The 27,623-nt window shown below is 54.2% G+C and overlaps 2 protein-coding genes across 3 annotated transcripts in view; both read right to left on the reverse strand.

Annotated features, from left to right (window-relative positions):
- PADI3 (peptidyl arginine deiminase 3) overlaps positions 1–16,402 on the reverse strand; it is a 28,601-nt gene extending 12,199 nt beyond the window's left edge. Inside the window, exons 1-6 of the mRNA XM_077138022.1 lie at positions 16,311–16,402; positions 6,950–7,130; positions 5,124–5,196; positions 2,703–2,764; positions 1,586–1,703; positions 365–490 (exon numbers count right to left, since the gene is read on the reverse strand). Of these exons, the coding sequence (XP_076994137.1) occupies positions 365–490; positions 1,586–1,703; positions 2,703–2,764; positions 5,124–5,196; positions 6,950–7,130; positions 16,311–16,402 (652 nt within the window). The remainder of the gene's footprint in view (positions 1–364; positions 491–1,585; positions 1,704–2,702; positions 2,765–5,123; positions 5,197–6,949; positions 7,131–16,310) is intronic.
- A 2,278-nt stretch (positions 16,403–18,680) lies between these two features.
- The window catches only part of PADI1 (peptidyl arginine deiminase 1), a 39,601-nt gene continuing 30,658 nt past the window's right edge, over positions 18,681–27,623 (reverse strand). The window contains exons 12-16 of one of the 2 annotated variants that reach the window (XM_077151109.1): positions 25,216–25,360; positions 24,261–24,354; positions 23,902–23,981; positions 23,079–23,204; positions 18,681–20,683 (exon numbers count right to left, since the gene is read on the reverse strand). In XM_077151109.1, coding sequence (XP_077007224.1) covers positions 20,450–20,683; positions 23,079–23,204; positions 23,902–23,981; positions 24,261–24,354; positions 25,216–25,360 — 679 coding nt within the window. In that variant the 3' untranslated portion in view covers positions 18,681–20,449. Of the gene's footprint in view, positions 20,684–22,368; positions 23,205–23,901; positions 23,982–24,260; positions 24,355–25,215; positions 25,361–27,623 lie in introns of those variants that run through there. The other variant, XM_077151108.1, reaches the window with a different exon arrangement.

A 27,623-nucleotide genomic window follows, 5' to 3' on the forward strand; every position in this document is an offset into this window, starting at 1 on the left:
GATGCCCACTGCCCAACCCCAAGGCTCCAGCGTCCGTCTGTCTCCCTCTGACGCCCGAGGGGTCTCCGAGGAACCGGAGCAGAGGGGCGCACTGGCTCCTGGGCCCCCCCCCAAGGTGCCCCACAGCAGGCCTGGTTGGGGAGGGGAGTGGAGGGGAGGGGAGTGGAAGGGAGGGGAGGGGAAGGGAGAGGAGGGGAAGGGAGGGGAAGGGAGGGGAGAGGAGGGGAAGGGAGGGGAGGGGAGGGGAGAGGAGGGGAAGGGAGGGGAGGGGAGGGGAGAGGAGGGGAAGGGAGGGGAGGGGAAGGGAGGGGAGGGGAAGGGAGGGGAGGGGAGGGGAAGGGAGGGGAGGGAGGGGTGAACTCACCGCAGAGGTGGAAGACCTGGGCCCGCTTGGCGTCAGGGCTGGACATGTGGAGGACAAGCTTGTGGTCATCGAAAAGGGCAGCTGGACCCTGTGTCCGCAGGACCATGAGGGACATGTCCTCCAGGTCTGCGGAGCCAGACAAAGGGAGTGGGGGATGGGGCAACTCAGGGGGTGCTATCCTGGCCACTGGTCCCTGGTCCTCCAACGCCCGGCACCCCTTCCCCCTGCCCAGCTCCCTTCCTGGGACAGGGACTCCCAAGGACTGGGACTTCTGGCCCCAGCTCTGCCCAGCCAGTGCCAACACTGGACATCGTCCAGAAGCAACCACGAAGGCCTCGGTAAGTGGGGAACGTGGGGGGCTTCTCTATAGCCCAGCTCTCGGATCCCCCGTTCCCACATCTGCCTGGAGGAACACCAAGAGCGGAGAAGCGGCCGGGCGCCTGCCTCAGGACAGGTACGCGAGAGAAGTGTGTGGCGTAGAGGGACACCTGGCCGTCACGCAGGTGAGGGTCCCCCCGAAGTTCCAGTCCCCCACACTGTGCGACGCTGGGCGAGCCCTGCCCCTCTCTGAGCCTCAGCGTTCCCGTCTCCGCAACCAGGGACTGTGACACCCACTTTGGAAGACGGATATGAGAACCACCTGCATAGAGCACCTGCACACACCTCAGGGTCCTGACCCATCCTCCCCCAGAGGCTCTTAAACAAAGTGCGGGGGCTCAGCCTAATGTGAGGCATCACAGGCCACAGGCCAGAGGCACAGGGAAGGGGACAAACCCCAGATTTGGGGTCAGAGGGGAAAGTCCTGGATCTGCTGAGGACTGGCTGTGTGACCCCTAGAGGCAGACTGCTGACCTCGGAGCCTCAGCATCCTCATCTCTAAATTGGGGTGATGACAACTTCCTGCTTCAAGGGTTCAATGAAAATTTTGGGAAAGGACCTGGCACACAGTAGGTGCTCAGACACTGTTAGCATCCTCTCCTCCCAGGGGGAAAGAGAAAGGTGAGTGAGCTCATTTCCAGGGTTTCTGCCCCAGCACGTGAGGCCTGTTGGCACTGAGGACGTTGGGGGGCAGCTGGCGGCCTGAGCTGGGGTTCGAGGAACATCGAGGCGTGGCCCAGGGCTGGAACTCTGACCCCGACCTCTGCCTTCCAAGTCCCCACCTCTGGACTGAAATCCTCACAAGGTAACTAAGCAGTGATCTTGGACCCCCGGCCCCCTCACCCTGCAGGCAGCGCACTTGCTGGTCACCGCCATCTTGGTTTTCACAGCTTGGATCATCCCGGTCACAGTTCACCAGCAGGATGGCTCCATATCCATTGGGCCCCCAGACCCACTGCCGCTGCCGATGGCAAAGCAGAGCCAGTGAGGGGCGCTTGGACCAGACTCTTGCCACCCCAACTGCCTCCTAACCCCATTCCCCTTCACTCTACCCTATGAAGATTGATCCACTTCCATTGAAACACCTCCTGCTCAAGAAACATCAATGGCTCCCTACTGCCCACACCATCATGTCCAGCAACACAGCTGTCTTTCGTGAACTATTTGTGATGTGGCTCTAGCCAATGTCGTTTCTCAACAGGTGACTCCTGATTACGTGATCACACACCTCCCACCACACTGGTTCCTCTGCTCCTCTCTCCCTGATTATGCTCCTGCTGGTCCCTCCACCTAGAATGTCTGCCCTTTCACATCTCTTTGGAACCCAGTGCAAGAACAAGTCCTTCCTGGACTCTTCCGTGCTCGCCCCACACGCTCCTCTGAACTCCCAATGCATCAAGAGCCACCACAACTCAACCCAAAGTTCTTTAACAGTTTCACTCTCAGTAGATTTCCCTTTTCACTTAGTTCAGGGGGTTTGCAAATGACAGTCTTCGGGCCAAATCCCACCCACTTCCTGTTTTTGTAAATAAAGTTTTATTGGACCGAGCCACGCCCATTCCTTCACATATTATCTGTGGTCACTTTGGCACCTCAATGGCGGAATTGGGTAATTGGGACAGAGACCATAGGGCCCCCACAAAGCCTAAAGTATTTACTGTCTGGCTCTCAGCTAAAAGTTTGCTGACCCCTGACCTAGACAGTGAGTCCAGAAGGAGCTCCCCCTCCCCAACCAGCTCAAGGCTGAACACATTGGGCTTGATAGTTCTTGGTGATGAATTGCTTCCTGGTGAAAAAAAATTCCCAGTCATGCCTGGTTGCCATTGGGCTTCCCTGACCTAGATAGACATCAGCTGGGAGGCAGGGGGATTTCTGTAATGACCTTGTCCCTCCTTCACCTGGCCTGAGAGCAGGTCCAACCCCCACGGCCCCCATTCTGGCCCCAGCAGAGATGCCCTACCTTGTCCATAAATCCCCCATTCCACCTGCCTTCACAATTCAGGTCGCAATCCAGAGCAATGTCTGCAAGGGAGAAGCAGAGAACAGGTCAGCACCAGGTTCCCAGAAGCTCAGGACAGGCCTGGGGCCTCACCTTTCAGCATTGAACTCAAGGCCCATCTGGGGCTGGGCAAACACAAGTCACTTTGAAGAAGACATTGACCAGAGGGACTAGGCTTCCTGAACTAGGGAAAATGGCCTTGGGAAAGATGGAGATGGCGTGGAAGTGGGACCAGAGCAAAGACCCAGGCCTGATGCTGCCCCCTCCAGGAAGCCTTCCCTGATCTTTCCCTCTTCTACATCCCTACAGCCCTAGCTGTCTAGAGCATGGCTGTGTGATGAGCTCAGGCCACCTAGGACACCCTTGTCTTGTATGAAGTTGCCTCGTCTCCTTGGGATGGAGCAGTGAGTAGGGCTTTGATGTCAGATACACGTGGATGTGAATCCGGCCTCTGTCACCTACTGGCTTTGTGACTTCAGATGAGTCACTCAGTCTCTCTGAACCTCAGCTTCATCAGCTTCTAAGATCTCAGCCCCCATCCTGCCTTCCTAAAGCTTCTTTCAGATATCATTGAAGATTTCACAACACAAACAGAGCATTCAGGCTCAGAATCAACCTTCCTGTACTTTTTAACAAAAGTCTCCTTAGTTCTTCAAGTACAGAAAAATAGTCTTTAAAATGATCTCTAAACGTGATCACACAACAAATGGATAAATCTCACAAACATAAGATGGGGCAAAAGAAGTCCATCACAAAAGAATATATTGCATGACCCCACCCATAAAGAAGCTCAATAATAGGCAAAATTAGAGTACATTATTTGGGTATACATATTTAGGGAATAGAACCATAAAGAAAAGCAAGGAAATAATTATCGCAAGGTAGTGGCTACCTTTAGAGGAATGAGCAAGTTATGATTACAGAGCAGAATGGGGGTGGGTGGGGTGGGTTGCTGGTAACAGTCTATGTTTCTACCTGGGTTATGGCTACTCCAATGTTTGCTTTTACATATATATGAAATACATGTACACATATATAATAATATTTTATGCATTTTTCCAGTGAAAAAGGGGGAAGACAAAGCAATTCAATCCTATTCTTAGCTTTAAAAGGGAAAATTAAAGCAACAGTGAAATGCCAGCCTACCAAATTGGCTAAGACAGAGTGCTGTCAACAGGCAGTATAAAGTGGCATGATCTTTTTTGGAGAACTATCTGGCTATACATAAATGTATAGTTCTTTTAATAAATATGTAGGCTACAACAAAGCATTTGGGGGCTTTCATGCTAATTGCTCTCCCAGTGGCTGTACCAATGTGAACTCCCATCTACACCACATCCTCGGCAACACTTAGTCAATCAAGCATCTTCTCATTTGGGTTTTGGTCACTGGGTGTCCTCATCTATGAATTGCCTGTTCACATGTTTTGCCCATTCCTATTCATTTATTTGTCTTTTTTTCCCTCACTGATTGAAGTCTCCCTATTCTATGTGCACCAAGTCAGCCATGTGCACTGAACATTTCTATGTGCACCAAGTCAGCCATGTGCACTGAACATCTCTTCTCCCAGTTCATAACTTGTCTTTTCACTTGTCCTGTAAAAAATGCATATGGGCATTTTGATGGGAAATTCATTGAGATGAGGCCATTTGATATTGTCTTACAGCTCCTGGATCTTTGTTCAGTTTTTTCTCTTTGTATTTCAGTTTGGGTAACTTTTACTGAACCTATATTCAAGTTCAGCAATTCTTCCTTCAGCTGTGTTGAGTCTGCTGATGGACCTCTCAACAGCATCTGTCATCTGTTATTGTGACCTTTATATCTAGCAGTTCCACTCAACTCTTTCTTATCGTTTTTATCCCTCTGCTGAAATTCCCCTTCTGTTCATGCATGTTGTCCACTTTTTCTACTAGAGCCTTTAATATATTAATCTTAGTTACTTTACATTCCCTGTCTGATAGTTCCAGCACCTGAGTCACCTTGCATGGAGCTTATAAAATCCATCTGTGGAGAATTGGCAGAAAATTGCAGGTTGGAAAAAAAACAAGGTCTAGTTCCATGTGTGAATTGTGCTTCCATTTGCTTACAAAAAAGGGAGATATTTGGGTATGTGTGTGTATACTTGTATGAGCACAGAGGGATGCTGTTTGCGGGGGAGTGGGAAGTCTTGGTCTAGAGGTAAGATTGCTTTTCAATGTATACTCTTCTGTACTGTTTGACTTTTTAAAGTGAGCACTCCTCATTTTAACTTCAAAAACAAAAATAGTTGATTTTTGTAAAAAGGGCCCCTTGCTCAGTGTCATCTCCAACCACTCCCATCTGCCTCCTCAGGCCATGGTCAAGGCTCCTCTGGCTACACCCTCGGCATGACTCCTAACTTACCAACACAGGTGAGGTAGAGCACCGCATAAGCCAGGGGCAAAGGCTCCTCACTAGAGTGGTAGGAAATCTGAACCTGCAGAGAGATGGACCAGGTCATGTCAACTGAAGCCGAAGGTTCCCACCCCAAAGAGAGGCCTGAAGAGGAGGGGAGAGGGGAATCTCAGAAACCACTGTGCGCTGGGGTTGAGTTCACCAACCCAGCTCTTCCTTTAGCATTCTCTGTGCCATTTACCTTTCTGTGCCTCCGTTGGCCTATCTGTGAAATAGGAACTGACTAGTGTGTGACTTTGACAAGTCCTTGCTCCCATTAAGGTATCAGTTTCCCCATCTGTAAAAGGAGTTTGGACTGGGCAGGGTTTAGAGACTCTCTCCAAGCCAATGTTCCAATGTTCCTATCTGTGAGACCCAGGCCCAGGTGGAGCCCAGCACTCCTGGGATCTGTGACCTTGGCCACGGCCCTTCACCTCTCTGGCTGCCGCGGTTTCCTCTTCTGCAAAATGGGAACAACACACATTTCTGCCTCAGAGGATTATAGTGTAGCTTAGAAATAATATACAGAAAAGTCCTTAGAGATGATAGACAGAAAGCTGCTACTAGCAGGAGGCAGGTAGCCGCATGCAGGGGGAAGCCCCGAGCGCTGGCAGCATATGGCCTGGGCACAGATTCTGGGTCCACCATGTCTGAATATTCTTGAAAAACTTACTTAACCCCTCTGGACATCCTCAGCTGTAAAGTGGGGTTCAAAATAGTTCCCACCTTTCACGGGTGGCTGTGAGGGTTAAAGGAGGAACCCGTGTGAAATGCTTAGCCTGGTGCCAGGCACCCAGCAAGCACCCAGTAACTCTCATAGGATGAAGACAGAGAAGGCAATAAAGCCCTCCAAGGCAGCACAGCAAATCCCCCTCCCACCCCCGGCCCTTCCCTTGGACATTCTCACCTGACCTGGGTCCCTTAATTCTCCCACTCTGATCCCCTCAACTCAGCCAGAGGATTCAGGGTTCCACAAAGGCCATGCACCCCATTACCACTGAGCCCTAGAAAAGACGCTCCTCTTAGGGATAACACTACATGGATCCCAGGTAAGAGTGGGGGGAGGGGGTGCTTCCCCCTGCAAGCACATGGCTGGTACCACTCAAAGGGCTGTTTCCCAAAATGTCATTCCTGACATGCAATGGAATCCCGCTACCCCCACAGGCCAAGTCCTGGTCCCCATCAGCCCTTGATGGAACATCATCTATACTAAGCTCAAAGCCCCCCCCCCCCCATTTCTCCCACTTTTTAAGTGTCCCCCTGCCCTGTAAATGGGGTGCGGGGATGAGAGTATTAGAGGAAGATGAGGCACGTTGGGAAATGCCACCTACGAAGGAGTCTTCCCGGGTCACCCTCCCTCCTCTGCCCTTATTTTCTCTCCTTCATTCTGGGTGGCAGAGACCACATAATCAACCCTCGGTCTCCAGCTGGGGAAACTGAGGCCCAATGCAGAACTGGGAAAACTCCTTGCTTCACAAGGGATCTTGGGAAGCAAGAAGAGGAGCAAACACTGGCTCATGTTCTGCTCCCACATCAACTCTAAGAGGAGGGTACTGATGTTAGCCACATCTTCCCTTGAGATGGGGAACTCAAGGCCCAGAGAGGTTTTGTGACTTGCCTAAGGATACACAGCTTGTGTTTGTAAATTGCAGAGCAGGGCTCCAAACCCCAGGAGTCTAGTTTCAGTGCTACAAGCTCACCCACAGCACGACCCTACGCTCTGGGTAAAGAGAGGCTCTCGTGGAATTGGATTACTGACCCCCCTTCCCCCGCACCAGACTGAGGGGCCAGCTCACATGACTGTCATTGAGGTCGTTGCTGGGGGAGTTCATGACCACGATGATGTCCAACCCTGTGTTAAAGCGCCATCGCCTGGTATCCGCACGCTCCCGGTCCCTGTCCGTGCTGGGAGAGATGTAGACATCCACACCTGGGGTCCCATAGACTTCGAACATCTCTGTGCCTTCGGGTACTGACCTGGGAAGAACATGGAGCCCTGGGAAGTGCTGGAGGGGGCAGTCCTCACTCAGATGCTTGAGTTTTGGTGCAAGACCCACTTCCTCCAGGAAGCCTTCCCTGACCACCCCAGGCCTCACAGATCCTCACATTAAGCTCTTAGGAATTGAGCCTAAGTGCAAATGGACACACAGTCTCACATCCTAAGGGTTTTGTGCTCACTAATATTTCCCTTATGAGTTTCTTTGCCTCCCAACAGAACTGCAAACTCCTCGGAAGTCAGGACCCTGATGTGTGCAGTGTATGCCCTGTGTAGAGCAGGACACAAATAACTCAAAGAGCCCCAATCAACAGTGAACGAGTGGATCCCCTTGCAGTCCTGAGCCTACAGCTTTAAGAAGGGCAATTTTTCATCCCATCTCATTACATCCTCTTAGCAGCTTTTATGAGGTTTCCTTGGGACTTCCCCAGGGATGGGAGTTAATTTTTGTTGATTGTCTCCTATGTGCCCGGCACCTCCCATTTATTAGCCCCCTTTAGCTTTGCAACAAGTCTGCAAGGATAGCAGTACCATCCCCATTTGACGGGTGAGAACACTGAGGTTCAGAGAGGTCAAGTAACAAGCAGCAATGGCAGGGTTTGCCCTCAGATGTCTGACACTGAGCCTCTGTGCTTTTCCACAGCACTGCAATGTTGAACAGGAAACTTGGCAGAGTCAGCCAAACAACCAGGTGCTAATCATAGGGTTAAAGAGTTCATGATGTCCTTTGGCCCTGGGGTGGTGGGAGGGGAGGGGGCCTGGTCTTCCCCATTCCCACTGGTCTGGAAGTCCTGTTCAGAAACCAGTCTTTTCATCCTCCCGCTGTCTGGGGGCGGGGAGGCGCGGTGCACGTGGCCACCGCCGAGTCAGGCAGGTACACATGCCACTCACCCCACCGCTCCAGAGATTTTGATCCCCACAAGGAGCTGAGGACAGAGAGCCAGAGGGGTCCACAGGACTACAGTGGGGTCAGGTAGAGAATGGCCACTGTGAGTTGGAGAGGCTGGAGGACTGCCTGGAGGAAGCAGTGTACACAGATCCCTGGGACATAACAGTAGTCAATGCTTGTTGAGCTCTTGCCATGTGCCAACCTTATTTGAGTTTCTTCAAGTATATTACTTCATTTAATTTTCTCAATATTCAAAACATTGTCACCCATTTTATAGATAGGAAAACTGAGGTTAAGAACGCTATCTCAATGTCACTAGCTAGCAAGTGGCAGAGCTGGGATGAAACACAGGTGTTCTGGTTCCTGAAGCCATATTCTTACCCACCATCTACCAACCAAATCACAGCCCCAGAGGCCCCCACCTGCCGCACTCTTTCCACAGCAGGTGGGCGAAGCTTTTCCATTCATCAGCTCATCTAGTCCCCACTGCAGCCCCGGGAGGAGGGGGTTATCACTCCTGTTTATGCATGGGGAAACTCAGGTTCGGGGTGGGCCAGTGACTCCCCCAGTGTTGCCCAGCCCCTTCCACCTCCCCTTGGAGGAGAGCAGACACCCCCAACACATCCTGTTCACTCCTCCATCAGCGTGATTCTGCTGCTTCACAGAGGCTTGTGAAAAGAGGGCTAAACCAAGCCCTAAGCTCAGCCCATCAGGCGGGTTCTGCTCCACGCCGGGGTCTCACCAAGCGGGAGGAAGTGATGATGCAACTGCATCATCTCCCAGGTAGGGTTGGCAAATTTAGAAAATGAGAATACATGACACCCAGTTGGATTTGAATTTCAGATAATTGTCTTAGTATAAGTATGTCCCATGCAGCTTATTTACAACATTCTTATGCTAAAAAAGTGCTCACTGCTTATCTGATATTCAAATTTAGCAGTGCGTCCTGCATCTGGCAACCCTGCTCCCCAAACCGCCATTTCCTGGGCTGGCAGTGCCCTCCGGCCTGCTCTGCCCGGGTCCTGTGCACCAGCCCCCCCTCAGGGGACCAGAGGAGCCAGAGAGGGAGGCGTAGAGACACAGAGGGACAGAGTGAAGAGAGACAGAGGCTCGGGAGGCCCAGAGAGATGGAGAGTCAGGGAGGAAGTCAGAAAGACAGACAGAGGAGACATTCCAGCAAGAAGGGACCCTCTCCTACCCCAGCGGGCACCCTCAGCGCCTCCCTCTGCCCCACTCTCCCAGGCTACCTGCCTTCAGCTCCCCAGGGAAGCTTGTAAACTCTTCGTGGGCCTCCCCCTGCTCCCAGCCTGGTCCTGGGGCCCCAGCCAGCGAGGTGTTAGGGCTGGGTTCCCCTCGCAGCCCTTCTGCTAGGAAAACCCCACCTGGCCCCTGGGTCTGGGATATTTCAGCCCAGATGCCCTGCATCTCCCTAGGTGAGGCCCTGCGTGAGGCCTGGGGATCCCCAGTGAAGATGGAAGGGCTCTGTGTGGGAGTGGCCCCAAGAAAGCTTTACCCAGGGAAGGTGTGAGCAAGCTGCTTCTGCGGGGCAGGGAGGGGCTGCAGAAGCCCAAGGGCTCAGGTGGTGCCAGAACCTGGGTCCCACACCAGCAGGGTGGCCTTGACTAAATCACTCAGCCTCCCTGGGCCTCAGTGTCCTCACCTGTAAAGTGGAAATAATGATACCTACTTGGCCACCCTCACGGGCAATTGTGAGGATCAAATGGGATAATAGATAGGAAAGGCTGGGGAAACCACCCACCCACCCAGGATGGGAGAGGGATAATTAAAGTCAATTAGGGTGCAGGAAACCCGTGGATGGAGGCAGGTAGAGAGAGAGGGCTGGGGTGGCTGGGGAAGGTCTCCCCGAGGAAAGCAGGTGAAATGTCTGAGGGTAAGAAGAAGACATGTTTCAGGGGAAGGGGTTTTCACGGTGGAGCCATGGGAAGTTAAGTTTAGACTCAGGCTTAACAAGCTCGTTTTCATTCCATCCCTTAGGGAATAGGGAGCCAGCGATGGTTCTTGGCATGGTGGAGCTGTGGAATGCCAGTCTGGTGAGGCAAACCCGCCGAGGTTCAGATCCCAACTCCACTACTCATCAGGCGCATGATCTCGGGGGAGAGGCTTAGCCTCCATCAGCCTCAGTGCCTACATCTATAAAGCGGGGTCAATGAGAAGATTAAAGGAGCTGAAATGTGTAAAATGCACAGGAGGAGTGAAAGTCAAAGCACCTGAACCTCGTTTCAGTGCTGGGGAAACTGCACCCAGAGAGGCAGTAGTCTATGGCCATACCACGTGTTCAGAGAAGGGAGGGGGCTAGGAGGCAGATTCCAGACTCCCAATCCAGTGCTCACATCCTTCTGGTGCAAGCCATGCGTTAGAAGATGGACGGGGTGGCTGGTAGGGAAGCGCCCGCCGCGTTGGGTGCTGGAGGGCCTGGATTTCCCATTTCCTGGAGGACAGCGGACACAGCTGGAGCCTCATCTGGACAGAGTTCTTCAGGCCAGGCCACCTCAAGCTCCCAGCCTCTGAGTCTCACATCTGCTCTAAAAAGTATCCCCAACCCAACCCTGGGGGGAGCAGCTGGCCCAGAGCCTCGGACTCGTGCAACCGAGGCTGTCTACACTCCCCAGCAGCCAGCTGCCCCAGCTAACGTGGGCGCCCAAATGACTCCTGCGGCACGGCCCTTCCAGGGGGATAGGTAAAATGCGGTAGGGTGACCAATTTTCCAGTTCATCCAGGACCAAGAGGTTTCCTGGCATGTGGACTTTCAGTGTAAAAACCCGGGACGAGCTGTTTACTCTAAAAGTGGCAGATTCCCAGAACGAGAACCGCTAAAGGCGGCGCGTCGGGACCTGCATAGTAACCGTCAGTCCAGGTGATGGGTTTGGAACCATGGCTGAGGCACTGCTGGACGCTGGCCCCTCTGGGGAGTGGGGGTGACTCAGTGCAAGCCCACCAACCTTTTCTTGAAAACAAAAGGTTGATAACGTGGCCCCGAAAGACCCCACTGGGCTCAACCCTGGGCCAAGGGGACAAGGTTCAGACAGCCTGGGTCCCCGCGCGAAAGTACCCGGCAACCTCCCCGCTCAGCCAGTCCCAGGCCCCTCCCCTGCCAGCCTCACCAGCAGAGCCAAGATCCTTAGTCCTGCGCTCCCCCCACCCTGAAAAAATAGCAGCCCCTGCACAAGCCCCTTTTTCTTTTTTTTTCTTCTATTTTCCATCAAACCATTTATTTTATATACCGCACAAAAATAGTTACATTATTTACACTAATTTTAGCTTTCTTCTACCACCCCAACTTTTTTTTTGTATTTTCTAACAGCTTTATTGAGATATAGTTCACATACAATACAATTCACCCATTTAAAGCATACAATTCAATGGCTTTTAGTATATTCACAGTTAATACATCCATAACTTTTATCAATTTTAGACATTTTCATTACCATAAAAAAGAAACCCCAACACTCCTTAGCAGTCACCTCCCCAATTCCCTAACCCTCCCCAGCTCTCTGCATTTCCTTTTAAAACCTCACTCCCAGAATCTTTATTCTAATGAATTTTCTGGCTCTCCTCAGGACCTCCTCATCTTTAGGAAATGCAGAGCTGTCAGCCAAACCCAGAACAGTGTGTGCAATTCAGAGGCACAAAAACAAAGCACTCCGTTTTGGTTTGCTAAAGCTGCCAGAATGCAATATACCGGAAATGGGATAACCTTTACAAAGAGAATTTTTAAGTTACAAGTTACGATTCCAAGGCCATGAAAACGTCCAAAGTAAGGCACCAGCAGGAGGATGCCTTCTCGGAGGCAAGGTAGCTGACATCCAGTGTTCCTCCGTCCCATGGAAAGGCACATGGTGATGTCTGCTGGCCCTTCTCTCCGAGTTTGATATTAAAATGGTTTTTGCAGCTCCTGTGGGCCTTGTGGTTTTTCCTGTGGGTGTTTTCTTTCTTTTTCTAAGCCTGTCTGGATCTCTCTTAAGGAGTTCCAGGAAAGGATTAAGACCTACTGTGAATTGGATGGGCCACATCTCCATGGAAACAACTTAATCAAAAATCCCACCCAGAATAGGTCTATACCCACAAGGCTGGATTAAAAGAGCAGGGACAAGCCCCTTTTTCCAGCCTGGGTGGCTAAGAGAGTTGAAGACACATCAGCCTTCCAGGACCCATTCCTTGCCCACCCCTCAGAGCCCTTGCTTCCAATAAAATCAGGTGTGGACAGAGGAAGGAGGGCCGCTTTGTTGAATCAGGCAGGGGCACAGAGGCCTCCAGGAACAGAGTTTGAAACCCACGGGTCTATGCCAACCCCTTCAGTGCACATATGGGGAAACTGAGGCCTAGGGAGGATCAGGAAGTTGCTCAAGATGCCATAGCAAATAGTGGCAGAGTTGGCTCCCAGGTGCCCTGAGCCTCTTCACGCCATTAGGCAGCCTCTGCTGAGCAGGGGGGCCTGGGAATCTCGCCCTCCCAGCCACGGCAGCAGTTCTCAGCCCTGGGTGCACATTTATTCCCAGTAGGTCTTGGAAAAATGATGATGCTGAGGCCCAAGCAGATCTACTGAAGCAGACCCTCTGGAGGTAGGACCCAGGCACCAATATTTTTTTAAGTCTCCCCAGGTGCATCAAAGGTGTCGACAGGTTGAGCACCTTTGTACTGGAGAAAAGAGGAGGCCGATGGCTCATTGCCAGGCATGGGCCTTTAAGACACATCTGGAGGGAAGCTGGGGTAGCCATCCCCTCCTTAAGACCTGCCCCATGTGCCTTCAACATTTCCCACCTTTGCCAAGTGCTGCCGCTGCTTGGCATCATTCCAAGAGGGATGACAGGTGGACTCCCAAGGTCAAGGTTGCCCCTTGGGCTGCCCTCAGGATGGGCCTGGAAACACTCAGGTGCCTGACACTTCTGGGTTGAAAGCCACCTCCCAGCAGGGCCTCCTGAATGTGGGGCCTCCCCAGCTGCACACCGGGGAACACCTGGAGTTTGCCTTGTAGGACAGGACTTGGCCCTTGGAGGCCAAACCCCAGCAGGTTCCCCAAACCAGAGAGTCTAAGGGCCTCTGTGACTCGGTTTCCCCTTCACCAATAGTCAGGGAACATTTATTTGAGTGGAAAAGCTGGTTTCTAGTTTTAGCACTGTGCCTAACTTGCTGTGTGACCTTGGGCAAGTCACTTCACACTCTGGGCCTCAGCCTCCCCACATGGAAAGTGAAAGAGGGGTAAGACCTAGCATGGTCAGTCGAGATCCTACTGATGCCTCTACTGAAGCCCCTGAGGACTCGCCTCCAATCCTATCTTGTGACAAATCCTGAAGGTGAGCAGCTTCAGAGGCCCCGTCAGCAACATAGGCCAAGGGCAGCAGCAGCCTAGGAGACTTTAGGAAGTATTCCCACGTGTTAAGGGTATGCTGGCATTTTCCATTCTTACCTTTTGGCCAATGACTGTGCCCTTGGGGATAAACTCTACTCCAAAGGTCATCCCGGGATTTGGGTTTTGCCTGGTAAGAATAAGCCAGTTTCCCCCCACTCTAAGATTTTGCACTAAAGTCTGAGAACCACAGTCACTGAAGGCCCAATGTCTTGCCGGTGTACATTCTTCAAGGTTCTGCTCAGTGTCCCTCCTCCAGGAAGCCTGCCCTGATTGCTCAGTCTATAATAATTTCCCTTTCCTCAACTCCTCTGTCTCCCAGTATGGCTCAGAGGCTGTTCCCAGCCATCTTGTGCAGAGCAGGCTTGGGGTCACTTGAGGCTGTCCACAGGCCTAGGACACAGCCTTAAAATGATGATGATTATGGTGACGCCATAATCGAACGTTCACCACATGCCCAGCACTGGCTATGGACTTCAAACCACAATCTCATTTAATCCTCCCAATATCCCTTTGAAGTAAAAGTCAAAAGCTGCATGACCTTGAATGAGTACTTAACCTCTCTGTGCCTCCATTTCCTCAGCTGTTAAATGGAGAATCATGAGAATCAGTTAATAAATGTAAAGGTATAGGACACTGATTGGGGTGGAGCAGACCCTATGTATCATTGCTGATATTATCATCTCCATTCTACACGTGAAGAAACAGAGGCTCAGAGAGGTTAAGTCACTTTCCCAAGGTCACACAGTTGGCAGGCCATAGAGTCAAGCTTAGCTACAATGCCCACCCATTGCCCTTTCTCTTGTTGGGCCCACAGTCTCAATGCACAAGATGGCTAAATCGTGGCATCTCCAAGCCAGAAGGGACCCTGAGATAACCCAAAACTACTCCCCTTATGAGAGAGTCCTTCCTACCCTGCCACCAGGAGAAGGTGATCCAGCCTCTTTTAAGACTCCAGAGAACTGGGTCCTCAGCAGGCTAGGGACCCATCTGCTTATTCACCCTTATGTTACTGTGCCTGGTCCACACTAGGCCCAAAAGAAATACTGGATAAATGTGTGTATGAATGAACTAGGAGCAACCCAGCACCTTTAGGGTGGCCTGGTCATGGGGCCCAGGAATCCCTTGTTTGTTGATGCTGGAGCCTCCAAACTTACCCTGTGGTTGCTCCACCCTCAGCCTCCTCTGCAACCCCCCACATGGCCCATCGCATTCACTTGATCTGAAGACACTGCTGCCTTCACCTCTCCTTGCCCCAAGCAGGCCTCTATCCTTTAATGAAGCTCTACAGGGGAGAAGCCAGCTCCCCACTTCTTGGGGCAGGTCAAACAGGAGACATATCTGTCCAAAGGGCCTGAGGCAGCTAGGCCAGGTGAGTCAGCCCATGGGCACGCAGCCGAGAGGAGGCAGTGGCGCCAGGCCTTGTGGATACCCATTCCTCTTGTCACCCCTCCCAGGACAGACTCTGTGGCTGTCCCCTCATTCATAAGCCCCCAAATTCCCTTGTCACTCCTCAATGCCCACCCACCCTCAATGCGGCTTCAGCTCCTGGTACCTAGCTGAGCTGGGCCTGCTCCAGGCTTGGTTCCCTCCTGTGACCAGCTTCTCACTCCCTTTCATCTAATACCTCAAGTCCAACCTTATCTCTGTTTCCGAGTAAGTTCTTTCCAATTTTTAAAGCCTTAGTCTGGGGCAGTGGTTCTCAACTGAGGGCAATTTTGCCCTTTCCCCACCCCTCAACCCCATAGGGTACATTTAACAATGCCTGGAGATGTGTTTTCACAAGTGGGGGCATGCTATTCACAGCTCAGGGGTAGAGGCCAGGGATGCTGCCAAGCAACCCATAATGCCCAGGACAGTCTCCATAACAGACAATTATCCTATCAGTAGTGCTGAGGCTGGGAAACCCCGGTCTGGGGGTAGAGCTGGAGACCTGAGAAGTGGAAGCAGTTACGTGCCAGCCTCCTCCCTCCCAGTCTCCTGATTACCTGTGTACCCAACTCAGCCTCGGAGCTGTGAGCCTGGAGACTCCTCAAAGACATAAGACATCAGCTCCCTGGTGGTACCCAGAGCCCAGCTCCTGAAAGCTCTACCCAACTCTCCTTTGCTTCCTGGGAGAGAAAAGGTAAAACCTCACCTCCAACCATGGTCCTTACAGGCATTGCTGGGGCACACCGTAGGGGCATAATGTATGGGCACTGAATGCCAGTAGGAAGCCAGATCAGAAATCCTCCTCCTCAAGTGGCAGAACAGCTAAAAGCACAGACTCTTGCATAAGACGATGAGTGGGTTTAAACCCCAGCTTCACTACTTAGCAACTTTGAGCAATTGACTTGCCCTCTCCGTGCCTCAGTTTTCTCATTTGTCAAATGAGATGGTGCTAATAATAAGCCCCAGAGCATAGGCCTGTTGTGAGGGTTAAGTTTGTGAATGCTTTGTCAAACTCTTAAAACAGTGCCCGGCACATAGTGCTATGCATGATTTTTTTTTTTTTTTTTTAACAAAAGGCATGATGCTCTGTTTTCAGGTTCTGTGGGCTGGGGATATTTGTGCCTCTCCCTGTTCTTGGCTTCCTCAACCAGACCCCAGTAGGACTAGCCTGAAGGACTCTCTGGACAGAGAAAAGTGCCCAGCGTCCCCACCCCCTACCTTATGACACCAACAACCTTTAAATCTCTGGACCAGAGCTCAGCTCGCTTCAGCCTACAACCCTTCATGCCTCCCAGGTCTTCAAGAACCTGAGGAAGGCAAGGACCCAAGCCCCCAGGATCGGCTGCTGTTCTGAGACTGAGGCTTGGGAGAGGGCAGCCAAGCCAGGCCTGGGCCCGAGGGTCCCTGCCAGCAGGGAGGAAGGCTCACTGGGGTCAGCACCAAAGGCCCGCAAACCCCAGGGACTCCGGCTCTTACCCATAAATGTCCACGAGGGTCTCCACGCCCGCCACGCACACGGCACTGGTGGGAAGCTCCAGGGACACGCGCACTATTCTCTGTGTCGGCATGCTGGCCTTCGACCCACGTTTCAACCACCCAAGCCTGGCACTGACCCAGAGGTCCCTGGGGATGCGGTTTAAAAGACCCTGGCCCCGCCTCTCTAGCTCACCACGCCAGCTCCTTGGCTCGGATCCTGGAAACCCAGCCCCTTCCCAGAGCCGGGAGCTCAGGATTGGCTCAAAGAGACCCGATATTGCACCTGAACCTGTTGCCTCCACCCCGGCACCCAAGGACTTAACTTCCCCATCTAAGGGAAGCGAGTCCCCACTGGTGCCTGGACAGGGGCCAGGGGCCGCTGGGGACCAAGGCACAGGGATGTGCGGTAACTGATCCCGGCCCCTTCTTCAATGTCCACACTTACCCTCCTCGCCTTCTTTTCCTTCAGTTTCAGAGACAATATGGTTGAGTGGGAGTTTCTCAGCCCTCCTGGGAAGCGGGTGAAAATGCAGATGCCCAGGCCCATCCATTGTCTGATACGGTGGGTCAGGGGTCTGGCTTGGAGTCAGGGTTGTTTTAGAAGCACCCCAAAACATTTTGAGAAACATCAGCCTTTTTTGCTTAAAAGCCTGGATTTTAGATGCAGGACTGGATTTAGCCCTGCCTTTGCTACTTCCTGAGGGGGCAACCTTGGGCAGGTGAATTGACTATTCTGTGCCTCTCTTTTTACATCCGAAAAATGGTTGTTGGGGAGCTTAAATGGGGTCACACTGGCAAAGCCTAGAGTAAGGAGCCTGGTTTTATTTTGCTATTGGTACTGTCACTGTTATTTTAGCTAAGAGCTCCTGAAAGGGGTAAGTGTTGAGGGTGAAAACCCCCTCTGGCCAAGGGGTGCTTCAAATGTCAGAGTAGGACGCCTCAAATATCAGATGGGGAAACTGAGGCCTGGGGAGCATTGGAGCCCCTAGAACAGCAGGAGCAAGCTGGGAGAGGCGTCTTGGGTTCAAATCTACACCACTCACTGGGGCCTTGAGGGGGTTACGCCCCCACTCGGAGCCTCGGTTTCCTCATCTAAAGAAAATGCATCTAATCACCAGTCCTGGCAGAGATAACAGTGAGAGGTGCCCTGCTCGCCGGAGGCGCAGAGGTGCTAAGTCAAGGACCCTCCCTTCTCCTTGGCGGTGCTGACAGTCCCGGGCAGGGCAGGGACCAGAACCCGTTCCCAGGATCCCCAGCCAGGTGTCTGCACCAGTTCAGTGACCTCAGCCAGGACCCCAAAACTCACCACGTTCCAGTGTGCTCAGCTCTGGGCTGGGTGTCCTTTCTCCAGAACAGCTGCTGAGCAGCTGGCTTCAGTATCAGTACGCCTCAGTTTCTCAGCTGTAAGCCGGCTTGGCAGCTGACTCAGCACCAGTTAAAGAGCAGATCTCAGGAGGAAGCCTCAGTGTCCCTAACAGGTTTGTGAGCACAGCTCGGGGAATAGATGCAAAAAGCAGAGAAGCCCCATGGACTCTGGCCACTATACTGGGGGCAGAATCAGCCTCATACTCAGAGCCTGTATCTCACTGGTATTAACTCTTCCAAATTAATACCAGTTTTAAGACATGGATCTGTGGCTCATTCAAACTAAAGTGTCAATGACTAAGGGGCATAAACTTTTTGCCTCTTAACCCACAACAAAAGCTAAAAGAAAATGTGAGTAGGGATCAAATGGCTTGATCTGAGGCAGCATCAAGTATGTAGGGTGAAAGGGGTGGTCTTTTTGGTCCCCTGAGATCAGACCACTGAGGCTGGGTAACTACACAGCTTTAGAGGCAGAAGTAAAAGGCAATCACATCCCTGGCACCAATCCTCCTGGGGTATCTCCCGTTATGCCAGCTGGGCCCTGCTCACTTCCCCCGCCCCCTTCAGCTGAGAGATGAAGAGAACCCAGAGAAGGGAGAAAAGTTGCAGAGGGAGGACCTGCCCCTCCGCCATATCCATCTCGGCAGGGCGGACTGGCCCCCAGACAATGGGCATGCACCGCCTACTCTGCTGAATCGGCCTGCCTGCCCGGCGCTGCCCTGGCTCCAGGGGCTCTGCCAGCTGGGTAGCGGCTGCCCTGCGGCTGAAAGAACCAAGAAGATGGTGGCATCATGGGGTGGAATAGCTTGTTTTGTTGTTTTGCACGGACAAGCCCCGGGAATCAAACCCAGGTCTCCAGCATGGCAGGCAAGAACCCTGCCACTGAGCCACCGTGCACCGCCCCATGGGGTGGAATAGAAGCAACCCTATGTCCCCACTTTCCTCCCTCCCTCTGCACCTCCCACAAACAGGCCATGGAGGCAGCCGCTTGAAGAAATACTTGCTGACATTTTTATTGATGAGTGACTGGTCACCCAGAGCGTTCTCAGTCCAGCAGCCATTTCAGAGCTTCTCCCACTCAGGGCCCCTCGAGAAGGCTGGCTCTCTCCGCCATGTCTACCCCCCTCCCACCCACAGTTCCTTCCCCAAGGAATCCAGACCCCGGCGTCACACCCCGGGCCCCTGAAGACTTTATTCTCCTTCTTGGCTCGACTTCGAACTGCATCATGACCAGCAGCAGAGGTGCACAGACCAGGGGCTTGCAAACGGGCTTCCACAGATCCCTCCGGAAGGGGAGGCCCCGGGTATCTCCCCACCCTTCAACCAGAACAGTTTCATTTTTATCAGTCTCCTATGTCGGGCTTCCTGTAAGCTTCGGTTTGCTAAGTTCCCCGTGGCTAAAAGAGTTTGACAGCGGCTGACTCGGTCTGAGGTCTCCCCACGGGCCACCACACACCAGGCAGAGACCCTGGGACGACCCCACAGGCAGGAAGGCAAGGCAGGCACTGCCCACGGCCCTTGTGTCCACACCCATCTGGGGGCAGGGGCACCTCCCGCCCTGCACACATCTGCACACGTGTCAGTGATCTCACCTGGGGTCAGGCTGTTAACCCCACCCCCACCCCCCGTGGCAGCTCCATCTTCCCTGCTGGCTGAGCGCTACCCTGGGGCTTCCTCCCAGGTGAAAACCCCGCTACGTGCGTGCAGGGGCCCCGGGGAGCTGAGAGAGCCCGGGTGAGCCTTCCCCTCCCATTGCCCGCAGAATGGAGGGGAACAATTAAGGACTATTACAGGAAATTAAACCCCACCTTCAGAGATAGCCTAATGGCTCCCCATACACGCCCTTTTCTAACATCTGGGCCCCCAGCCCCTGCTACATCTGGATCAGCCAGCTCCCGTCAAATGGAGTCCGATACCCAACGCCCAGGAACACTGGCCCTGGGAGGCCTCCGGGCCCTGTTTCATCATCGCCAGTCCGGCCTCCTCTGATGTTCTGGCCTCGTCCCCTCGTGTCTCTTCCGCAGGCCTCACTCTGGCCTCTCAGCAGTTCTGAGCTGGAAGCAGCTGGCACTCGTAATTACAGGCTTTCCAGACAGGTAACAAGCACCATTCGGAGGATGGTGTCAGGTATTAAAGGGCTTCCTTGTCTTGTCTTTTCTTCTCTGTAACACAGGTCCTCGGACACCGAGTCTGTCCCTGCCTGCCTGCACAAGGCCGAGGGGTGCTGGGGATCACAGCCCAAGGGCCCCCAGGGGAGAAGATGGCTGGTAGAGGGGAGAGGACACCTGGGGTCCTCCTTCCAGTCCTAAAAAGTCACAGGCAGCCTGGAATTGGGGGCCCCTTATCCCAGAGCCCTTTGGGCCCCATTTCTGGTGCAAACATAAAGGTCATTATCTTTGTCCCAAGGGAGACGTAGGAATAGAGAGGGAGCAAGACGATGTCGGCTTTGCCTGCCGAGGCCACTCACAGCCGTCCTTGAACATGCTGAGGCTTTTTGATCTTTTCCAGCAGCTCCGGGGACCGTGGGCAGCGGGGAGGAGAGGGAAGAGCGAGGGACCCTTCCTCCTGGGCTGGGTCGGCCACTCCAGAGGCCAGGGGTGCAGGTGCCCAGCCCTGCGTCCCAGTGCCCACGGTGGCCGGCACGCTTGTGGGCGCTCCAAGGGAAGTGCCTAAGGCTCACCCAGGAGGACGGAGGCGAGGTGGAGCTGCCCCGCTCACACCCAGGCAGGGTTCCCTGGCGGACGGGCAGAGAGGATGGCCGGTGGGGAGCGGACTCAGGGCACCATGTGCCACCACTTGAAGGGGAAGGGCTTCCGGCGCACGTTGGTGCCGCAGTGGATCTCGCCCAGCAGCTCGTGGTAGAACAAATAGTCATCGATGAAGATGCAGTGGAGGCCCAGCGGCTCCAGCAGGGACCGCACCTCCTCCTCCAGGCAGCAGCGGCCGTCGATGATGGGTCCGTAGGGCTTGGGGATGCCCAGGTACTTGCCTAAGACCACCATGTTGACCTGCAGACAAGAGAGGGCAGGAGGGAGCCCCGGCTGGCTGGGGACCCTCGGCACACGGGGTGGGGTGGGGTCCCCTCCGAGGTCTGGCTCCAGCAGCCCCATCCTGGGGGCCCTTCTCATCCTCGCTGGCATCCCAGGGCCCTCTGACACTTTCTTCCACCTCCCAGGAAATTGCAATAACTTTGTTAGAACAAGAAGTTTGACTAGCACCCTGCGGATACCTGTTTACTAGCTATGCAAACAGAAACAAGGTCCCCATCGCGAGTGGCCTCATGGGTGTGCCCGCGCTCACTACACAGAGTGCTCAACGGTTCTCGGCATCTCTGATAATCATTACTGTTTATCCATAGATCATTACTAAACTTCCCAGCCTCCCTTCAAGGCTGTGGCTCAGGCTAAATCAGGTCACCAGGGTCTCACGGAGACCGCGGAGTCTAAATTTTGGACTCATGTTTGACTCACGCCAAAACCATGCTCCTCACACTCTCCTGTGGCTGCCTGGGAGGCTGAGGGTTGGGGCAAGGGGCCTGGGTGCCTGGGGATATGCTGTCCAGTGGCACCTCTCACTCCCTCCCACCTGGCCTGGGGATCTGATGCTGGGGAAGGGAAGTCTCCCCTGTGAAGGGTATAGAGGTTTCTTAGAGGAAATCTCAGCACCTGATTGATGACCAGTGGTCACACGGCACTGCCCTTGTGTTCCAGGGGGCTCTCCAGACTCAATGCTGGACAGCCCTGGGCCGTCTCGGTGTGGGGAAGGCTCCTGAACCCAGTGCCCCTGAACTCTTTGTGCCCTGGCTCCCCATCCCGAACGTCTGCCCTACAGGACCAGCCACGGCTGGACAGTGGATCTGTCATGATCCCAGAGGGTCCCATCGTGAGGTCAGTCCCCTGGCCTCAGTCCTGAGCGACCTGATCACCCCCCCCCCCGTGGGCTGGAACACGCTGGAGGTTGGAGGCAGGGAAATAAAGGAGAGGAGAGGAGCTGGATTCAAGATCAAAGTCAGCCCTACCTCTGCTTTCTCCTGAATGGGGAATCAGGAGCCGAGGTGGGGTAGGGCAACGGGGGTGTCTGACCTCCACCATTCACCCCGTGTGATGTCAGGCAAGTCATCCACTCCCCTTCTGTGGGCCTTGGTTTCCCTAAGGGTCCCCCCAGTGGAGACATACAAGGATCCTTCAGCAGGATCTGGTCGGAGGCCAGGGAGAGTCCCATCTACTCTGTGGCTATCCCAAACAGTAGCCACCCAAGCCATATGCAGGTGCTTAAATTAAAATGAAATACAATTTAAAATTCTGTGTCTCAGCCAGCTAGTCACATTTGAAGTGCTTAGCAGCCACGTGTGGTTCAGTGGCTTTCATACGACACTGCCCACGTATAGAACACTTGCATCTAAACGTGTTCTCACAAGGAAGTTCTCATGGGCAGCAGTGCCTCAGGGCACTTTTACCCCTCAGGACAGTTTTGATTGTCATGCCTATGGCTGGGGAGTGGGTAGAGCCAGAGGTGCGGCCAAATATCCCACAGTGCACAGGGCAGCCCTTGACAACAAGGAAATACCCAGTCCAAAATGTTGGCAGAGCCAAGGCTGGGAATCCCTACCTTAGGGTCTCTGCCAAGCCAGGAGGCCAGAACCCCACCGTGAGGACCCGGGGAGCTCCGCCCCACCCCACCCCTCCCACCTGCTTCGGGACTGCAGGACCCGCCTCCAGCCCTTGGCTAGTCTGAAGGGAGAGGGAAATTCACACTAAGTACAGGCCCCAGTCCAATGAGGCAGGTCTGTCTCCCACACTGCTGCCAACACCTGACATCCTTCCAAGGAGTTAATGGGCACTCTGGCCAGGATCTCGCCGATAGCACGGGCCGGGCCCCTCCCGGGTGGCGCACTGGTGAGGTCACATCAGCCCATCTCATGTCAGCTGACTGAGTTAATGAGAGGCAGCCACGCAGCAGGCCACCTGCCCTACCACCCCAACTGTGAGTGAGTGGGGTGCCGGGTGAGGCCCGGAGACATTTGGGACCAAACCACACTTCCTTCCTCCATTTGGGGTAAGCACACGCGCACGTGCACGCACACATGCAGCCCTGTTGTGGGGGCTGTCCTATGCACTGTAGGATGTTTAGCAGGCATCCCTGGGCTCTCCCCACTAGATGCCACTAGCACCCGCCTCATGGTGCAGGGGGCTCGCCCCTGGTTGAGAGCCAGTGCTCTAAGATAGCGCTGCTCATTCGAACTTGCCATGAGGATGGAAAAGTTCTCTATCTGCAGAGAAAAACAGCAGCAGCATCAAAAACCCCTGGAGAGGCTGCAGGGCGCTCCCCGGTCTCTGCAGTCTGCCCTGCGGGAGCGCGTCTCCGGGAGAACCCTGGACCAGGTGCCGCCCCTCCGCCTCTCACCATGTCAGGGAAGAAGGCATCTGCGTAGGGACCCTTCAGCGAGAAGAGCTGGGGCACGTCAATGATGTCCCCCTCAGTCAGGCCCAGCTCCCGCTTCAGCACCTCACGGTTCCAGTCGATGCATTTCTGGGGGCAGAGGGGGGCCAGGAAGAATCTAGCACTGGCCAAGCGCCTGCTGTGCACAGGCCTCCTGCAGAGTCCACACAGCAGCTTTGTGCCCCATGGGGAAACTGAGGCTCGAGTGAGCTACCCAAGGGCACAGAGCTAGGAAGTGGCTCTGAAGCCCTCGCTGTGACACGACACTGCCCCAGCCCCAGCATGGTCTGTGCTCCTGCCGCCTCGCAGCATCTCAGGAGAACTACTGGGCACCTGGACACTGGACACCTGGGGAGAGGGCAAAGGGGCCTCCTCCCACTTACCGGGGTGCCGGCCCCTGCACCAGGCACAAGATAGGCCTTACCTGTGGAGCCCGCCCTGCTCCTTCCTGAGACCCTCATTCCACCCCTTCTCCCGCTGGATCCCATGGGCTCCCACCCACCCTGCACCCCCACAAGGCCCCATTTCTCAATCACATTTCTCTCATCTCACCAGAGGTCTCAGATGAGGGCCCAGTTTTTCTCCCGCATCAGTCTGGAAACCCCCTGAGGTCATGAGCTGTGTCTCCTCCATCAGACTTTGTCCCCCGGGGCAGAGGCCCTACCCACCCACAAGTCCCAGCAGACTATAGGGCAATCAGTAGGACCAGCTCGCCTGAAGCCCACAGCTGAGCCCCCCACACGTCCCCACCTCCACAGCTCCCGGAACCCTGCTGGCTGCACCTCACCTGCACGTAGAGACTGTCACTCTGGAGGCTCGTGTCTGCCAGCATCTCATTGATGCTTCTCTTGGCCACACGGTCCAGCCCTGCAAGAGAAAGGTGGAGAGTAAGCAGGCCCTGGGACACCTGCCATCTCCGGCTTGGGGCTATAGGATCCAGGCCGGGACTTTCTTCCCACCTCAGCTCTGAGGTCTGAGAAAACCAGAGACTGGAAACCCTGAAGAGACCAGGCTCTGGCTACAAGTATAACCTGGGAATGGATCAGAGACCTATTGGGAAGGGACTCGAGACATCCCAGGACAAAGGGCCTGGGGGACTGAAGGTCAGCAGCGCTCAGGGCTGGGCGGGCGGCCCTTGGCACGCACCTTCGAACTGGGCGGCCTCCCCGTAGCCCGCCTCTCTCTTCTCCTGAAACAGTTTGAGGCACGCCCTGGGGCTAGCCAGGAGCAGCCGGAAGCCCTGGACGGAGGGAAGGAGAATCGGTTCAGCGTGTATGGAACCCCCAGAGCAGGAGCCCCCCAAACTCACCACCCCACGCCCACCCCCTCCAGCCACACAGAACAGTCTGTGCTTCCCACCGTCCTCCAAGCCGGCCCACACCTCCAGGCCACTGTCCCCGCTCCTCCCAGCCTGGACTGCCCTTCCCCCATAGTCCATCCACCAGGATTCCCCTCAAGAGCCACCTCGGGGCTGTCCTTCTCCCTGGCTGGCAGGGGGGGAGGCTCCCTTGTACATGCCCATGCTGGACCCTGTGCCCTGGCTGGGCCACCGCCACCCACTCGCTGGGAGCCTCCCCTCCAGGCTGCTTGCTCCCCGAGGGCTGAGCCTGCCTCATTCACCTCAGGGAAGCCTGGAACCCACCGTCCGGCTTTGACTCCTACCCTGCCACCTATAGCCTGCCTGACCTTGGTTCAGTTTCATTGCTCTTTGGAGACTCAGTTTCCTCATCTGTAAAATGGGGCTGATGATAATAGTACCCACCTCATGGGGAGTTTGGAGAATTGAATGAATTAACAAACATGTGGAGCGCTTGGCACATAGTAGGTGCTTAGTAAATTTTACTGGCTGTTATCAGCATCATTCTTGGCTCTTGGCTGAGGGGGTTAGGTGGGAGCAAATGCACAAGTGTGAGAATGAGGGTCCTCCTGACCTGAGACTCTGATCTCCTCCAGGAAGCCAACCCCTGATTACTGCAGCTTGACCCCAAGGGTTGCTCTGGTCCCAGGGATTGAGGTGATCCCAGGTGACCTCGCCCTGTCCTGTCCATGAGGCCGGGCAGGAGCAGAGGTGGATCTGCCGTGGGTCCCAGGGGACACGCACCTTTTTGTCCGAGGTGGGCACGAAGCTCAGGAACTCATCCACGTGGCCCACGGAGAGCCAGTCCGAGTAGAGCTCCACGGGCGCCTGTACCCGCTGGGCGTAGAGGAAGTTGCGTACGACCTTGGCCATCCGCCGCCCACCGGAACTGGCCCCAGGGGAGAGAACAGCCATCACCACGTGCCTCCTGCATGCTGGCGCCAAGCAGGACTCTCAGAGTGGGCTTCCCAGAGGGGGAAACTGAGTTCGGAGAGCTTAAGTGTTTTAGCCTGAGTCCTACACCTTAAAAGCGACAGGGCTGGGCCTCCCTGACTCCAAGCTCAGCAGTTACAAGGCCAAGGCCAAGGCATGGTGGGAAAATGCCCCAGGCAGGTTGGGGCTGAGCCAGCCCTTTGGGAGCCCTCTGCTCACTGCCCCGGTGGTGCCAGGACCGCACAAGGCAGGGGGTGGCAGGTAGTGGCCTGCCAGGTACAGTCTGGAGAGACCAGCCCCCAAGGACTCCTGGGAACGTGCTCACTATCCTGTCTTCTCAGAGATTTGTCCCTCTGCAGCCTGACACACCCACCCCAAGGCTGGGAAGATCCTGCCCCTCCCCCGGAAACGAGTCAAAAGAAAGCACTCATTTCTAAAGGAAAAGGAAGACCTCATCTCATAGTCAGAACTCAGAGAGGTTGACTCCTTACCCCAAGGGACACCAGCATTTTGCTCAAAAACCGACAGGGGACCTGGCAAGCCCCTGCCCCAGTCCAGTGTTTCCTGAAGTGGGGCCTGGGCAACCTGGGGGTCAGTTTCCGGCAGGAGGTGGTGCCTGTTTAAACTTAGGATTCCTGGGCCCCTACGCCCTCCACACCTCACACACAGGCTTTGAGGACGCGGCCCAGGAATCTGCATTTTGACAAGCATCTCAGCAGATTCTGAGAACCACTGCTCCAGTCATTTCACGTTTAGCATTGACTCTCCAATCCCCAAGAGTTCCTGAAATGAGGCCAGGCATTTCCGACCAGCCCTTATTAGCAGAGGGAAGGGAGGAAGGAGGGACTGACGCGGAAAGGTGGGGGGGCCTGGGGCCCTGAGCTGGAGGAGCAGACATTAGGAGAAACACCTGTGCGTGGGAGGGACCTGCTGCCTTAGGCAAGGACAGTGTCCCCATTTCACAGGCCTAAAAACTTGAAGGGGTGACTTGTCAAAACTAGAACACCTCACTATACTCAGGGCATTTTCTACCTTTCCCTAACACATGCAGACAGGCACAAATACATAAATATATATTCTATAGAATGTTTTCAATGTATTTTACAAAAAAAGGGATCACATTTCTTGCCCTTGCTTGTCCACTTTAAGGATGTGTCGGGGACACACTCCCAGGCGGTATCCAACCTGGAGTCTCTGCCTGAAACACGAATAGAACCAGAACCCAGCCCCTCCGCAGCACCTGGCCAGCAGACACCGCCCCCACCTGGAGAAGCCCAGTGGCCTCTTTCTTTCCTGGCCCCTCTGCTCCTCGACGATCTATCCAGGACGAGGCTTTTACGTAAGTCAGACTGTGCCCCTCACTCAGTCAAAACCCTCGTATGGTTCCCGTCTCACTCACAGTGAAAGCAAAGGTCCTACACCGACCTGCTGGCCCTGAGCGGACTGGTACCTGCTACCTTCCTCCTGTCATGTTCCTTGTCACCCGCCCAGCTGCAGACACGCTGGCCTCCAGCTAGCCCTCCAAACACACCTGGCGCATACCTGCCTCAGGGCCTTTGCACGTACTGTTCTCTCTACCTTGAATCGTCCCCCACTCCCCGTACCCCCAAACCCATGGCTCACTCCCTTCAGGCTTAACTCAAATACCACCTTTCTCTATGAAATTTTCTCTCTGAAACTGCAGCCACCTCTCAACCCCCAACCCCAGCTTTATTTTTCTCTACAGCACTTGGTGCCATCTGGCATATTGGATTTCTTACTCTGCTTGTTTATTGTCTGGCATCCCACTGGAAGGTAAGCTCCACGAAGGCAGGGAGTTTTTCTATGTTATTCACAGCTGTATTCCCAGTATGTCAAACATAATAGACATGCAATAGATATTTGCAGAGTGGCATAGTTGCCACTGAACAGCTGTACAGCAGCCCATGGTATATAGAGAAATGACTTGGCCATAGGAAAAGGCTAGAAGGGAAACTGGCCGCCAAACGGTGGCAAATGAAAACGCAGATTGATATTTGGAATAGGATCATGGGAAATGTTTTTCTTGTATTTCTCTTATTTGAACATAATGTTGGCAATTTTTAAAGATATAAAAAAAAAGAGTAAAATGATGGGGAGATGAGTTAGACTTGGGAGAAATAAGTTGTTCATGAGCAGAAAGCAGCAGGAATCAGAAAGAAAGAAGGCTGAGGAAGAGGCAGACTCGGGAAGCTCTCACG

Source organism: Tamandua tetradactyla, chromosome 2 (genome assembly GCF_023851605.1).
Source record: "Tamandua tetradactyla isolate mTamTet1 chromosome 2, mTamTet1.pri, whole genome shotgun sequence".
NCBI lineage: Eukaryota > Metazoa > Chordata > Mammalia > Pilosa > Myrmecophagidae > Tamandua > Tamandua tetradactyla.